General features: G+C 28.5%; 1 protein-coding gene across 1 annotated transcript; it reads left to right on the forward strand.

Annotated features, from left to right (window-relative positions):
- The first annotated feature begins 137 nt into the window (after positions 1 to 137).
- LOC123300380 (GILT-like protein 1) lies at positions 138 to 14,045 on the forward strand. The gene is made up of 6 exons (XM_044882952.1): positions 138 to 287; positions 4,507 to 4,603; positions 10,439 to 10,576; positions 11,898 to 12,098; positions 12,437 to 12,586; positions 13,797 to 14,045. The coding sequence occupies exons 2-6, from the start codon at positions 4,526 to 4,528 to the stop codon at positions 13,974 to 13,976; spliced, it is 747 nt and encodes a 248-aa protein (XP_044738887.1). The 5' UTR covers positions 138 to 287; positions 4,507 to 4,525; the 3' UTR covers positions 13,977 to 14,045.
- The last annotated feature ends 398 nt before the right edge of the window (positions 14,046 to 14,443 follow it).

The following is a 14,443-nucleotide window of genomic DNA, read 5'->3' on the forward strand; positions in this document are numbered from 1 at the left end:
TAAGGTACCTATGTACATATGATCATGATGGTAACATCAAACTCTATCAAACATTACCTCTACTCTTTTGCTTAATAATACCCCACCTGAATTTATAATAAACGCCGTGTTCGAAGCCGCGCCGAGTTGATTTTACAGTTACACTATAAAATACAATTTTACGTTCAACAACTAAAAAAGAATAAATAAAATTATAGTGTTGTTTACGTGTCTTGCTTTGTTTGTTGTTTATTTGTTTGTTTAAGTAAATTGAAACTCAAGAAATTGATACTTTTTAAATATTTTAAGTAAGTATTTTTGTGATTATTTTTTTACTTTGGTTTATCGATCTATATTCTTTTATTATGTAAAATAAGGCGTGTTGATTGAAACTTCTATAAACTTTTGTTTACAAATAATAAATTATAGTCATTGAACTCACATCAATTAGGAAATTGCAAAAAAAAAAAAAAAAATTATCATATAGGTATAATTATGAATTTTTTTTTTATAATGATAAATCTATGTCAATAGAACTACTTTCTAATAAACTTTTTTTTTGTTTTTAAAAGTTTTTTGCACTTGGAAAGTTAGAATGTTATTTTATTTGTAAGAAGAAAACATTAAAATATCTTTATTTTTATTAATATAGTTAGGACATCCCTTTTATTTAATTACTTTTAATTGACTCTAATTAAGCCGATGATTTCTCACCATACCGCTATTATTAAATCTTTTTTGTTGTTGTTTGAAAAGAAGGTGTGTTTTTATTATGTGTGAAAAATAATCTTTTTTTTATGTAACGACATCTATTGAATTGAAGTTAAATTAAAATTAATTGGCGAGAAGCTGAAATCTAATATACAAGTTGCATTTTATTATTGATAATAAAATGAATTTTTCAATTACAAAATTTTTACACGTTTCAAAAATTTAACACTATCGTTTTATGTTTAGAATGCCACAATGAAACAAATAAATTAGAAGTGACTTTCATATGCACTCATACAAAAAATTCGCAAAAAAAAAATTTTAGTTAGTTGTATATAAATAAACATTAAAGATTTAACCTTCAGGTAGTAGGACAAATTCAAAACGATTGTTAAATGTTGTTTTATTTAGGAATTTTCCCTTCATAATTAAGTACGAAATTATGTAATATTTATTTAATGTTCTTAAAAATTAATATTGTTTTGTAATGTTTAATTTCCTTTTAATTATGCAAACGTAATCATTATTTATTTTCGTGTTTAAGTTTTTTAACCCCTTATTTCATACTCTCTGAAAAGTTAACCCACCCCTAAATCAATAATATAATTAGAAATTTTGCTGATTTTTTTTACCGGCTATCAAAAAATATCGATCCGTAATTGGGTGGAGAGGTATTATTTATGAAGTATATTTCTACCTGTAGCTGAATATATAGCCGTAATTAAGCAATATAATGTTTCACGTCACTTAAAGAATGATTTCACGCCAATAAAACATGTGTATAGAATAGCCTTAAGGGGAGTAATCAAATTTGTATCAAAAGAATGTAATCATTTGGAAGAAGTATTTGTCAAATTCGTTAATTCTTACCGGTGAATCATGTTATTAAAATTAATGCAATGAATATTTATGACTAAATACTAAAGTATATATGAGTACAAAAGGGAATATGAGGTACTGTGAAATAGCTACAATATTTGTATGTTATTCCAAAAAAATTTCGAATCCAATTACAGAAAATTTAATTAAGTCATGATTTCATAGTTCTGTGAAATTCGGTTCGAAATTTTCTTGGAATAAGATACAAATATTACGCTTGTTTCACTGTGCCCCATGTTCCCCTACTAATAAAAAAAATTCCATTTTTTTTGTAATAAATTTTGATTAATAATATGTAAATATTATCAAAAAAAATTAACATGTATTTGTGAATTTTTCAAAAAAATAATATTTTTGTTAGCATAAGTGTTATTTATATAATTAGTGTTGGATTGGTTATATTAATTCAATAAACAACAAGACCTAAAAAACAACATTCAATTTGAATCAGGTCATAGAGTTGATTGATAATTCTTTTTTTATTGAATAGGATATACTTCGAAGTTGACACTATATATATAAATTTGAAAAATTCCGCGCCTAAAAGAAGAAAAATAGGGAATGATTAATTGTTTACCCACTAAATTTTTATCTAAATGTATTGACTCAAATCACGTTCGTTGTGAGCAATTACTCTTTGAAGTCGACGCTAATAGATCCTCTACAAAGCTTAATTGCTCACAAAGAAATTATTGATTGGATTCGTTACTTTAAAATTATTTTCTACTTTTTTGTGTAGATTTCGTCGGTTCTATTTATTTGCAAAATTTTTTTAACAAAAAAAAAAGACATTGAACAGCCTTTAATTTTTAATCAAGAGTTTCGATTTTCTCTCATAAAAAAAATTTTACTTCGAATTTAAAAATTTACCTAATATTCGATGCCTCATCCTATAAAAAATAACAAAAATTTTCCAAGAAACATTTGTTTACTTTTCAAAAAATTGAGTTTTGAAGAATCTGGATCTGATCTTAAAATTACTCTCGCATATCACGTTTTAGCGAAATTTAACTAAAAATATGTAAAAATACAATATTTGGAACAATCTAATTAAAAATAAATGCATACCATATTATTCGATTCTCGGTGGCAAAAAAGGCTACGTAAATTGTTTTGTGGAACAAAATTACTTCTCGGTGTAACATGACTTCGAAAATAGGGTAAAAACGAACCTTTTTCACGTTTATATTTCTGAAAGAAAAGAAAAGGTATTGGAAAAAATCCAAATGGATTTTGAAAGGGAATGAATATTTTTTCTGACTGCTTAAAACTGTTTCGTGGGAAAAAATTACTTCCCCGTGTTACATGACTTCAAATACAAGGAAAAAAGGAGTTAATTACTCATACTAAAAACCTTTTAAAAATCAAACTACTGTTTCTTGGCAAAAAAACATGAAAGCTTGTACCTAGTATTTATGTATTGTAAAAATAAAGATTCTGAACTCAAAATTTTTAAAGAAAAATTCTTATAATCGTTGATTTCTAAACTAATTAAACTTCAGGCAGTGAAAGTCCGTTAAGTTTTTTATGAACAATGTGCAAAAAACAGTTTTTAAATACCATATCAATCACGTACTTAGTATAAAGTGAATTTATTATATTTCTATGAAACTTACACGACCATTATTTACCACGAATTCTTTTTTTGATAATTTACGTTATAAAAAAATTAAATTATATTTATTGATACAGTTATTCAAAACAATAACATCCAGTCAAGAGTTCAAGACGATTAGTAATCACTTGAAGTTGTTTAAAAATGTATATGAATTATTATTAATTCTACTTGTATCCCCTACGGTAATGCCATCCAAATTTGAGTTGGTCGTACTTCTCTTAGAAAACAAGTGAATTGACTTAGTTAATTGTTGAAATACCATGTATAGACCAAAGAGGTTATATACGTAGAGAACGCCAGTGTCCAAAACTTACGATATGCGGAGCGAGAGAGAAGACTGTCAGTGAGTTCCCCTGTGTTCTTTTCTAATCTATATATCGTTGACTACATATTGATTACATTATTACAAATCTCTATGCATCATATGATTGTGACATATGATTATGATAAGGACACAAGGGAACTCACAGGCTAGCAGATTTCTGGCGTTTTCTATCTGTATTATCTCTATATGCTATAGACAGTGTTAATAATACAATCGTTTGCTTCTGACGTCATGTAAATAAAGAAAAATAGTCACTCTTACACACAAAGTAATGGAAGCATCTTTCATCTCACTTCCTCAGTGGAAATGTTAATTAACAAGCACATATATACATACAATAAGTGTATATTTGATACAATACAATAGATGTATAATTTTTTAACCTAATTTGCGCCCTTTCGGGTAAACAGTGATGTTTACGAATAAATGTTTCATACAAAAGTTGTTTATTTTTTATAAAGGAACATTTTTTACATTTAAATTTTAGTTCTATCTCTAACGGCTTACAAGATGGGTCCTACGGACCTAAGACCAAATTGACCTATATTGCGCATTTACGAACTTAGCTTCACTTTTTACGTCTTGAGCACGCTATAAAAAATTTCAGTTTGATATCTCTTTTCGTTTTTGAGTTATCGTGTCCACAGACAGACAGACGGATAACCGAAAATGGACTAACTAGGTGATTTTATGAACAACTATACCAAAATTTGTTTGGTAGCATCGATATTTTTAAGCATTACAAACTCGAGACTAAACTTAGTATACCTTGCATATTACATATATGTATGGTATAAAAAGTGAAGGTCCATTGAATCAGTGTGAATCTATCAATAAGTAGCTCATTCCAACACTAATATTACTAACTATATAAAATAAATATAATACGATAGTTTCTAATTTTTCCTAAAATAAGGAGAAAACACGTTCTGTTTTTTATTATCTATTTTTAAACATAAATAATTTCATAAAATATTTTTTGTGTCATTTATAGAAATTACATTCCAACAACAATGGAGCAAATGAAGTTTATTGTTGTCGTTTTTGTTGCGTTATGTGGAATATATTCAACTGTAGAAGCACAAGATAAAGTAAGTTGTTTGTATATTATTTTTTATCGAGTCCTATTTTATTTTAATTTTATTACTTGCGATGAATATTTTTTGAGTGTGAACTGGCAAAGTTTCGAAATCAAGGATAATTTATTTTGATCAAAATTTTTACAAACTTTTTATAAATTTAGCTTAACTTTTCTACCGGTAGTCGAGGAAGGTGTTTAAAACTAACTTTTTTAATGAAATGATTTTGATCCAACGCGGTTCATTTTGTTCGTAATTGTATTAAGTCCCTTAAATTAGTTTGTGATACTTTCCAATTCCCTTTTTTGGACATTCGACTATTATGCCCCAGAGTTCCCGAAACGTATTAAAATAACAAATGAAGATAAAAATATCATTCTGGGAACTTTTGGGGTCGCTAAATTCGAATCTGACTATAAAAAAATGAGAAATTTCTAAATGACGGACGGATTTTAAATTTCTAGCTATAAGCCCCCTTCTGACTCCCGGTAATATAAAACGCAATAATATTTTAAGAAAAAAATATTGACCTGGGGGTTTTCGAGCTTGGTGAATCCAAATTTGAAATTTTAAAATGGAAAAATTCCAAATAGGGGCCGGAAAATTCAGTTTTTTTGCAAAAAAAAATTATATTTTGACCAATAAAACACAAATAAAGTCAGTATTGGCCGCACACTCAATTTCTCTCTTTCTAGAGTGTGGTAAATTTCATGAAGATAAGTCCATTCTCTATGTCTATGATTATGACAAACAAATAATATAAATATGATGGAAATGTTGGAAAACTAAATTGCTTTTTTCTTATACCGTCTCTTCTATCATTACCATATGTTAATGTATAAAAAGGGACTTATTTTTGTTCGTTTTTAAAATAGCGTCATAATTTTGTCACTCAAAGCTGATCTTTCAAGTGTCAGAAATTCAGTATTATTATATTCCCTGTGAAAAAGGCGTTAATTTTAAAGTGAAAAATTTGTCTGAACAAAACATACATGTAATACTACTATATTGCCACCCACTTTGTTCTTCTATGAGAGAGATCGGCGAAAACAAGCTAAACAGAGCAAAAGCCAGAATTGTGCCTTCTTTATCTATAGGACATTTACTATGGCGCCACTACTACTATAAATTTTATGAAGCCGCGCATGTGCAAAAAAATCACAGTCCTTTGATTATTGAGTGAAAGGAATATATCATCTGCACCGTGATATTTTCGCCCGTATCTCACACTCTGCTGGCAATATAGCAGTATTACATATATGGAAACATAGTGTTATCTTTTTAGGATACGGAACACTAAAAACGGTTTTAACTAATTACTGACCGGAGACCACAAAATACTGGAAATCAATAATAATATTTTTTTTATGGTTTGTGGTCTTTAAGCCAAAAAATGAAATCATTGAGCGTTACTATTTTTTACATTTTGAACAACTTATAATTGATGCGAATAACTCATATGACCTCATAAATCCAGCAAATAAGTTATTTATTATTAGTCGATTTTCGTTAAATTCTGAAACGAGCAGAAATGATTTTCGGGACATATATACAGGGTGGGCCATTTTAATCTATGCATCTGAATATTTCATTTTTTAGGTAACTAATAAAAAAATAACTTAAACAAAAGTTGTAGAATTTGATGGGGGACATCATGTTCTGACATTAGATTTCAGCTAGTTTTTCGGATTTCTTTAATAACTAATTTAGATCCTAAACGGTAAGAGCTAAGAGATAGAATAACACTTTAAATTAGAAAGTTTATCCTCATAAAAAACTGTTAATTATTGTTTATAACATTTTTTCGGAAAAGATTAGCTTTCGAAGGAAATGCGACTTAAAAATAAAAGCCATGGACACAGACGAATGCCGTCTATTGTCCTTGACAACTTCTGGCTAGAGCATTTTTGAGTAGTTATCGTGAAAGCTGACGATTTTCGAAAAAATGGTTTGCATAAAAAACGTTTTTTTTTTATAGGGATCAACTTTCTAATTTAAAGTGTTATTCTATCTCTTACCGTTACCGGATCTTAATCTGCATTTTTTGTCCAAGTTATTTTTTGATTAGTTAACTAAGAAACGAGATATTCAGATGCATAGATTAAAATGGCTCACCCTGTATATAAGATGTTTTTTTTTAAGTTGACATATGCTTGAAACTTCAAACAAAAAGTGTTTGGGTTTTTATAAAGAACAACTTTCTATGAGAATGAATTTTCAAATTTAAAGTGTCCGTCTAAGAGTTGTCAGTTATGAATCAAATCGAGATTTTAATTGAACCTGAAAACTTCGAAGATCGAATTAAATACTTGTACAAGGTGTGTAACTAACATTTTTCGCTTGAAGCATTTTCCTCGATTAATCTTTTTTTTCGAGGCTCACGTATACAGATATCTTCAAATCGACAAATCGAATGTGCTTGAAAATATGTGTTGCTATTTTGAAAAGCGGCCGACTTAATCACCCAACATTTTTTTGGAGGGTTTAAAGCTGTTTTGCGTCTAATCGACCTGATAATTTGCAAAAGTAATCTCTGTTTAAAAAAGAAACACAGCTCAAAATATTCCCTTTTCTAAACTTTCGGGTACAATACCTCAAAAGCGATTCAATTTAGGCCAAAATCCTTCTGGTAATATTTGACTTTAAAAATTTTGTAATAAATGTAACGCATAAAAATTTTTAGGTCGATCAGACGCAAAATAATTTTCAATCTCTCCAAAAAAATGGTGGTGATAATTTGACCACTTTCCAAATTGGTGACATGGGGTACTTCATTCATATCAAGAAAGCCCCCCGAAAAAAAAAACTACGGTCAAAAAATTTCGACACTCATGCGCCGCTCAATACTGCACTACTTTATAAAATCAATTAAATTTGATACGATTATGTAATCTGTAGATATTGAAAAAATTTTTCGAATCATCATTTTCGTATCAAATTTTCCTTCAAGTACGTATTTTAACTGGCATTTAATTGATAATTATTAAATTTTTGAAAAGAAAATTAATTACACTATTTATTATTTTTGCTAACGCTCAGTTCACAGTTTCTCCAACTATGATAGGTTCAATATTTATTTTTTCAATATTTAATATGGATTTCAGTGGAAATACCTTTCGCTTGCATTACCTATAAATGCAAACTACTATTTCATATCTGGTTTGGAATATTTAATATATGAAAGCGCTTTTCGTAGTCAATGGATGCGCTTCTATGGGTACACCAAAATTTTTCTTTGGTGGTGGCAAAAATCAATCAGCACTTTTCGTAGTCAATGGATGTTTCCATGAGTACATCAAAATCTAGATTCTAAAGACGATAAACAATTCAGTGTTTATTTAATCAATATGAATTTCTAACAATTCAGGGAATCATTAGCCACTCTGCTCATATCTTATCCACATTTGCTCGCCATCTGAGTTTGGTACTTATGTAACTTGCGGTAAAACTAAAATTCAGAAGTTCCTGGTTCTTCATCGAATCTTATCTGTGATTGCAACGAAACCATCGTTAATAGCTCAATTTATTCATATAACACATTACAAATATTCTTTAAAAAGTTAAAAATAAACATGTAAAAAATTACCAACAATTACAGTAACACACTTACAAAAAATAAATAAAAATAAATACAAAAATTATCGCAAAATCGAAAAAATTAATTTTTAAAGACAACCAAATTTTCTGTAACCGTTTACAACAAATTATTTAGTGGGTTTGAAAAATTCCTTTATCAACCGTAAATTACGTTACAAAAAGTTTAGTGGTCTTAAAAAATTTATTTTTTCGATTTTGTGATAATTTTTGGAAGTGTAACTTAATGTGTTATATTAATAAATTTTTAACTTTGTAAAGAATGTTTGCAATGTGTGTTATATTAATAAATTTATTTACTGACGATGGTTTCGTTGCAATCGAAATATCAATATTTAGCGAAATATAAGTCTGTTGTATGGATTTAATTATATTTTTTAAATAAAATTTTTTAATATAAAATTTTATTTCGAGTATAGTGGTATTGATTTTCAATAACTTTGTCATAATTCAATGTCGACAAAAATTCATCTTTATATCTCTTCAATATGTTTTACCAACCCTTAATCATAAATTTCCGGGCTATATTATTCAACTCACATATTTTATGTAAAATAGATCTAAATTAAGTTATTATTTTGTCAAAAAAGTTTTTGAGAACTATTAAATTGTTGTGTAAATTATAAATATATAAAAAATGAATCATTATTCGTAAATAAAAAAAAAAAAAATATGACTCACATAACATTATGAATGATCGTTAATGAAATTGCATTGTTTTCAATAATTTATTTCAAGGTTAATGAAATAATTTTCTAAATAAGCAAATTTTCCATTATTTTACTCTCCTACATTATCTGATATTAATTTCAAAACACCTTATGGTACAATTTTTCCAAAAACTTCCATATATCATTTTACAATACTGGAAAGTTTCTGTTATGAAATATTTTATTATTATAAACAGAATATTTATTTTTCACAACTTTCATTCAATATTGATAATTATTTTAAATAAAAATCGTTAGTGAAATCCCTATTATAACTGTTCACGTTGGCGATTATTTTGGTACAGAGAACTGTGCAACACACAGCCTGCTACCAAAGTTGTTATTTCTTTCAATAATTTTATAAAAACTTGACGACAATTTTTACATTTTTGGATGGTTCGAAAAGTCTCGAAACTGATATCCAAATACTGCTTCTCGTGGTAATGATTCATTTCAATGGATTACATAAATGATTCATTTAGTGAATCATTGATTCATTTAGAGAACCTAACTTTACCTCTAACTTATCCGCTCTATATTCTACGCTCAATATAGACATTGCTTGGTTTGAAAACCCATATGTTATCCATCAACCCACTTGCCCTCGCTTAGCCCGCCCCCTCAACATCAACTTTATTCCCACCCCCTTGGAACATAGCGAGTCCCTTAAAGAATGAAATAAAAAAGTGATACATCAAACTTTTGTTTTGAATCGTGAGCACATATATATTAATTTTTACATTTCTAACTTCAAAAACGACAAAGTTTCATATAAAAAGACACCCGCTATTTTATCCCCTTGAAGAATAAATTTTTTGAAAATAGTCTTACAGTAAACTTTTGTTTTGATCCATGAGCTCATATATCATTTTTTACATTTCTAACTTCAAAATTGACTAAGTTTCACACAAACTTAAAATTCTCATTTTAACTTTAGGGGATGCATCTTTTGAAAATAGTCCTTCAGTAAACTTTTTATTTTGAAACTTCAAAATTAACAAAGTTTCATACAAACTTTCAACCCTCATTTAAGCCTCTTAGGGGATGAATTTCCAAAAATCTCTTCTTACATGAATACTTACGGCTTTTAAGAAACATGTGTACAAAATTTTATGCTTCAACCCAGAGGTTTCAGCCGTGCGTTGATCAGTCAGTCTGTCAGTTTCTTCTTTTTGTAGATATAGATTTTAATACCAAATTTATCTTCTTTCCGTATCCACCGTTTTCTCTAGATTTGATCTCCAGCGACTAATATTTGTTCACAAATTCGGAGAATACGGTACGTCCGAAATACGAATACAAGTGCAATTTATGTAGATATGCCATCATTGTAAATATAAGGGTATGAATATGCTAGTGAAGTCGCCATCAATGTGCCAATATTGGGACATTTCGAATAACACGTTATATATCTTCTTGAGTATTCTGATTATCAATAAGCTTTGAAAAATTATATATATTTAGTAACTTTTCGAATTCAAGATCTCTTTTTTAACGCAGATTTTTTATTCAAAATTTTTAATTCTTATTTCTTTGTTTTTAGGTATCTGTTGCAGTATACTACGAATCACTATGTCCTGATAGTATTAAATTTATTACTAAACAATTGTACCCAACATTACAACATGAAAATCTTAATAAATACATTGATTTGAAATTGGTGCCATACGGAAAATCATCAGTAAGTTACTTTATTTATGGACCTCTGATATATAAAAGAATATCCATGATTATATAGTGCGCGGTTTTTTATTTGATATAAAAACGGTCAATAATGAAAAGAAAGATGATACGTTCATGCAACCGTAATCATTACCTCGAAGGTATACATAAAAGATGGAACACCGAAACGGAATAGAAATAGCTCTACAATTTGTTAAAAGATGTGGGCGTTGGTCCTATTCATTAAGCCGGTTCTTCTTCGAAAGTGAAAAAGATAGCTTTCTGATCTTTGGCTTGATAGTCATAAATTGGCTATCCTCCGCGGACTACGTCTGCCATAAACTAAAATATATTCACTTTTAAATTTAAATATTTTTAACGACCTTTAAACGACTGACTTTACTCTTGCGCAGTGCATGTGAGCAAATATAACTTAATATATATATATATATATATATACAGTTGAGTTTACGTTGTGTTTGTGTTTTCTAGAACTTGAAAAATAAAAACAAAACTTAAGGTAGTACCTACACGAAAGTGATATTCCAAGAATTTCTCAAAACTCAGAATATAAAATATTTAATTCATAATACACTTGCTGTTAAAATTAGAAGATGATTTACCATGCCATACATGAGATATTAGCAATTAAAAGTGACGCAATTTGTACGTGTACATGGGAGAAGTGTATAAAAATACACAAATTTACAAATATTATATTTATTTACCAATGAATGACGTCCACCATCTCTATGAAAAACTAATATAATGTAGAATACTATATTTAGAAAATATATAAATAAAAATAAAAATTATTTACCATATAGTTTCGATAAAAAACTTAAATAAATAACTCGTTTTAGCGATGATTTTTGTGGAAAAGATATGAAGACTAATGTTAAAGGCATATGTCATAGTGTGTGTGCTTATATGTATACTAGAAACAGTAGTGAGGAACTACAGTCTTTTGAAAATAATATATGGTATATGTATAATAGTCATAGCACAGTTAATGCACTGAATGATAGTATTAGTCCAAAACTTTTTGACTGGACGGTCGCGGAGGAACTACCTTAAACGCAAAACTCTTGTTTCCATCAAGCGGCTTGCATAAACAAAAAAACAAAACTCCAACGCAAAACAGGCCACCTCAAATAGTTTGTAAATGCAGTTTTGTTTTATTCGATACGAGTTTGTGTTTTGTTTTTGTAATTGTCCGTTTATTGGAAAACCGACTAAAAGTATACGTTTCATAATTTGTTCCAAAATAAAAGCCGTATTTCGAATCATTTTCTTTAACAAAGTGCAAATTTAGTAAATATTTTTTATTTAATTTATAGCAAGAATTTTCATCAGAAGGTTGGAGATTTATTTGTCATCATGGACCAAATGAATGCTACGGAAATAAAGTTCAAGCATGTGCATTATCATTGTCCAAGGATAATTCTAACATCGTTAGCAAAGAAGTTGTTGGATACATTAATTGTTTGATGTCCAAAGTAGACAAAGATTCGAATCCATTTACTTACCCAACCAAAGAGGTAAAATATTGTACTAATTTTAACAACCAATAGCAATATGACGAAGGTAAACAGTAAGATCCCCACAAGAGAGGGGTGGACGAAGATTAGAGCGATCCTCAACTTTTTTATTTGTTAGCAAAATTAGTTCTAAATTAAATACATTTAAAAACTCAATAAAAAATTTACCAAAAAAAAAAAAAAACAGTTCGTTTGAAAGTTTTTAGTTTCTAGTATAAAATACAGAAATTTTATATTTAAAATTTGCATTGTAAAGGTAACCCTACGCCTACAGAATAGGAATGGACAAATAATTTTAATCGGAAAAATTTAATTTATTAACATTTTTTAAATTTTAGTGCGCATCAGCAAACAATATTCAAAATGTGGTTCAAATTGAATCATGCGCAAATGGAACTGAAGGTTCCACCGCTTTACAACAATTGGGAGTTACAACTCAAAGTTTACGACCTGAATTAAAATCTGTACCAACAATTATATTTGATAATGTAAGTATTTTTTTAAATATTTTATTAAATATGTCTTTAATTCAAACATTGATATTTTTTATCGAATTTGCATCAATACGTGAATTCATATGTTTCTTTGAATTTCTTTTGTATTAATACAATAGTCAAAATTGGTTATGTCCCAAACGGCTTTTTACTTTTCATTATTATTATATTGATCAGACTCGTCCGCACGAGGGAGGAGGGTTGGAGTCAACACCCAGCTCATTGAATTGACTAACTCCACATAAATTTGAACTAACAATTGTTATATTAATATAGTCCTGTAAATGCAGTCATTTATGAAAGGCATTTCCACTGTCTATTTAGCTGTTTCAACATTTGTGTACATTTATTGATTTTTTATTAGATTCAACGCTCGAATGTACAAATTGATTTAGTTGAAGATTATTTTCAAGTTACAATCTAATACTGTATATCGATTTGTTTCTGACACAATTACAAGATCGATTTTAGAATCATCGTAATATTTTATAAATTTTTGTATGTCTCTTTCCCAACAAAATGAAACATTTTGATGAAAACTCTTGCGCTCATCTTTTTGAACAATACTCTTCAATTTTAGACAATGATTTTTGTGATATCTGGGTATTTGGGTCAACGTAGTTAAACTATGGCGAAAACCAATTGTCGGACAGTACGTCAAAAATTCACTCGATATTTGCACTGATATGCGTTTCCAAATGTCTACCAAATGCTTCACGTTCTTGCTGTTTTGCCTGTGACAACAGCGACGACTGAACTCTACTTTTCAACTTTGCGTTGCAATACCTGAAGATCGACTAAACAGTTCAGCCTCGTTCAATAAACATTGCGATGTAGAGGACGATAAAGAGTCTGTTGTTTTTTTAACATGATGAAAAAAAGTTTGACCCCCCCCCCTTTCCTGTGCATGTGCCTCATATGGAGTACCTTAAAAACTTTCTTGGCGGAAACTTTTTAACTTACAAATACTCTAAATAGGGTGCCAAGTCTAGGAGAAATGTATGTAAAAATATGATTTTCTATTAAAAAAAATAAAGTTGACCTCCGCTTGACCTCGATTAAAAAAACCTTTAAAAATGTGAAACACTATGTATTTTTATTCCTCCCAAAAATAAAGAGACATGTGTTTTATCATTTTTTGATTCTATATTCTATCTTTAAAATCATCCTTAATATGACTAAAATTATTTTTGTCTGTATATAGTTATTTAACCAAGAAGATCAAACTTTAGCTGTTGACAACTTCCAAAAAGCATTATGTTTAAAATTGAAAAATCGTGATCAAATTCCAGAATGTCAAGGAAGTGGAGCTGGTTTCAGTACTCCCCTTAAAATAGTGACAATTGCGTCAGCAGTGCTAGTATCCGTAATGCATTTGTATTAAATGTTTTATAAATACGGTACTTAATGGTAATTAAGACGTAATTTCATCTTTTTTAAATGTACAATAGTTTACAAGTTAGTTTAGGGTTAACCATTAAAGAAATTATTTACTTAAAAAAAATAAACAATCGATGCCGATAGTCACTCTAATTATTGATATCAGTATTGATTTGTGATAATTTGTACACCGTATCATTTTTATTATTAATTAAATATTTTATTGTATTTTATTTTTTAAATAAACTTTATTAAATATTATATGGACAATTTGATTTTCCTTTAATGAGTCTGTCTACCAAATTTTTATTTTATTCATAAAAAAAAAAAAAGATTTTGTCTTAAAAATAAAATAACTTGGCATATATTTACTTATTTTCTAAATTTGAGACATTTCATCCATTGTTAATAATGGACCAGGAGGCAGCCGCAAAATTTCCAGGGTGTCTGTTATATTGATGAAAAACCATC

This window comes from Chrysoperla carnea, chromosome 1 (genome assembly GCF_905475395.1).
Source record: "Chrysoperla carnea chromosome 1, inChrCarn1.1, whole genome shotgun sequence".
Classification (NCBI taxonomy): domain Eukaryota; kingdom Metazoa; phylum Arthropoda; class Insecta; order Neuroptera; family Chrysopidae; genus Chrysoperla; species Chrysoperla carnea.

What these genes read in the sequence shown, in the direction of transcription:
- LOC123300380 (XM_044882952.1), top strand. Translation starts at nt 4,526, where the DNA reads ATGGAGCAAATGAAGTTTATTGTTGTCGTTTTTGTTGCGTTATGTGGA. An exon ending in TTACTTACCCAACCAAAGAG is followed by an intron (nt 12,099 to 12,436) that starts GTAAAATATTGT and finishes TTTAAATTTTAG; the next exon opens with TGCGCATCAGCAAACAATAT. An exon ending in CAACAATTATATTTGATAAT is followed by an intron (nt 12,587 to 13,796) that starts GTAAGTATTTTT and finishes GTCTGTATATAG; the next exon opens with TTATTTAACCAAGAAGATCA.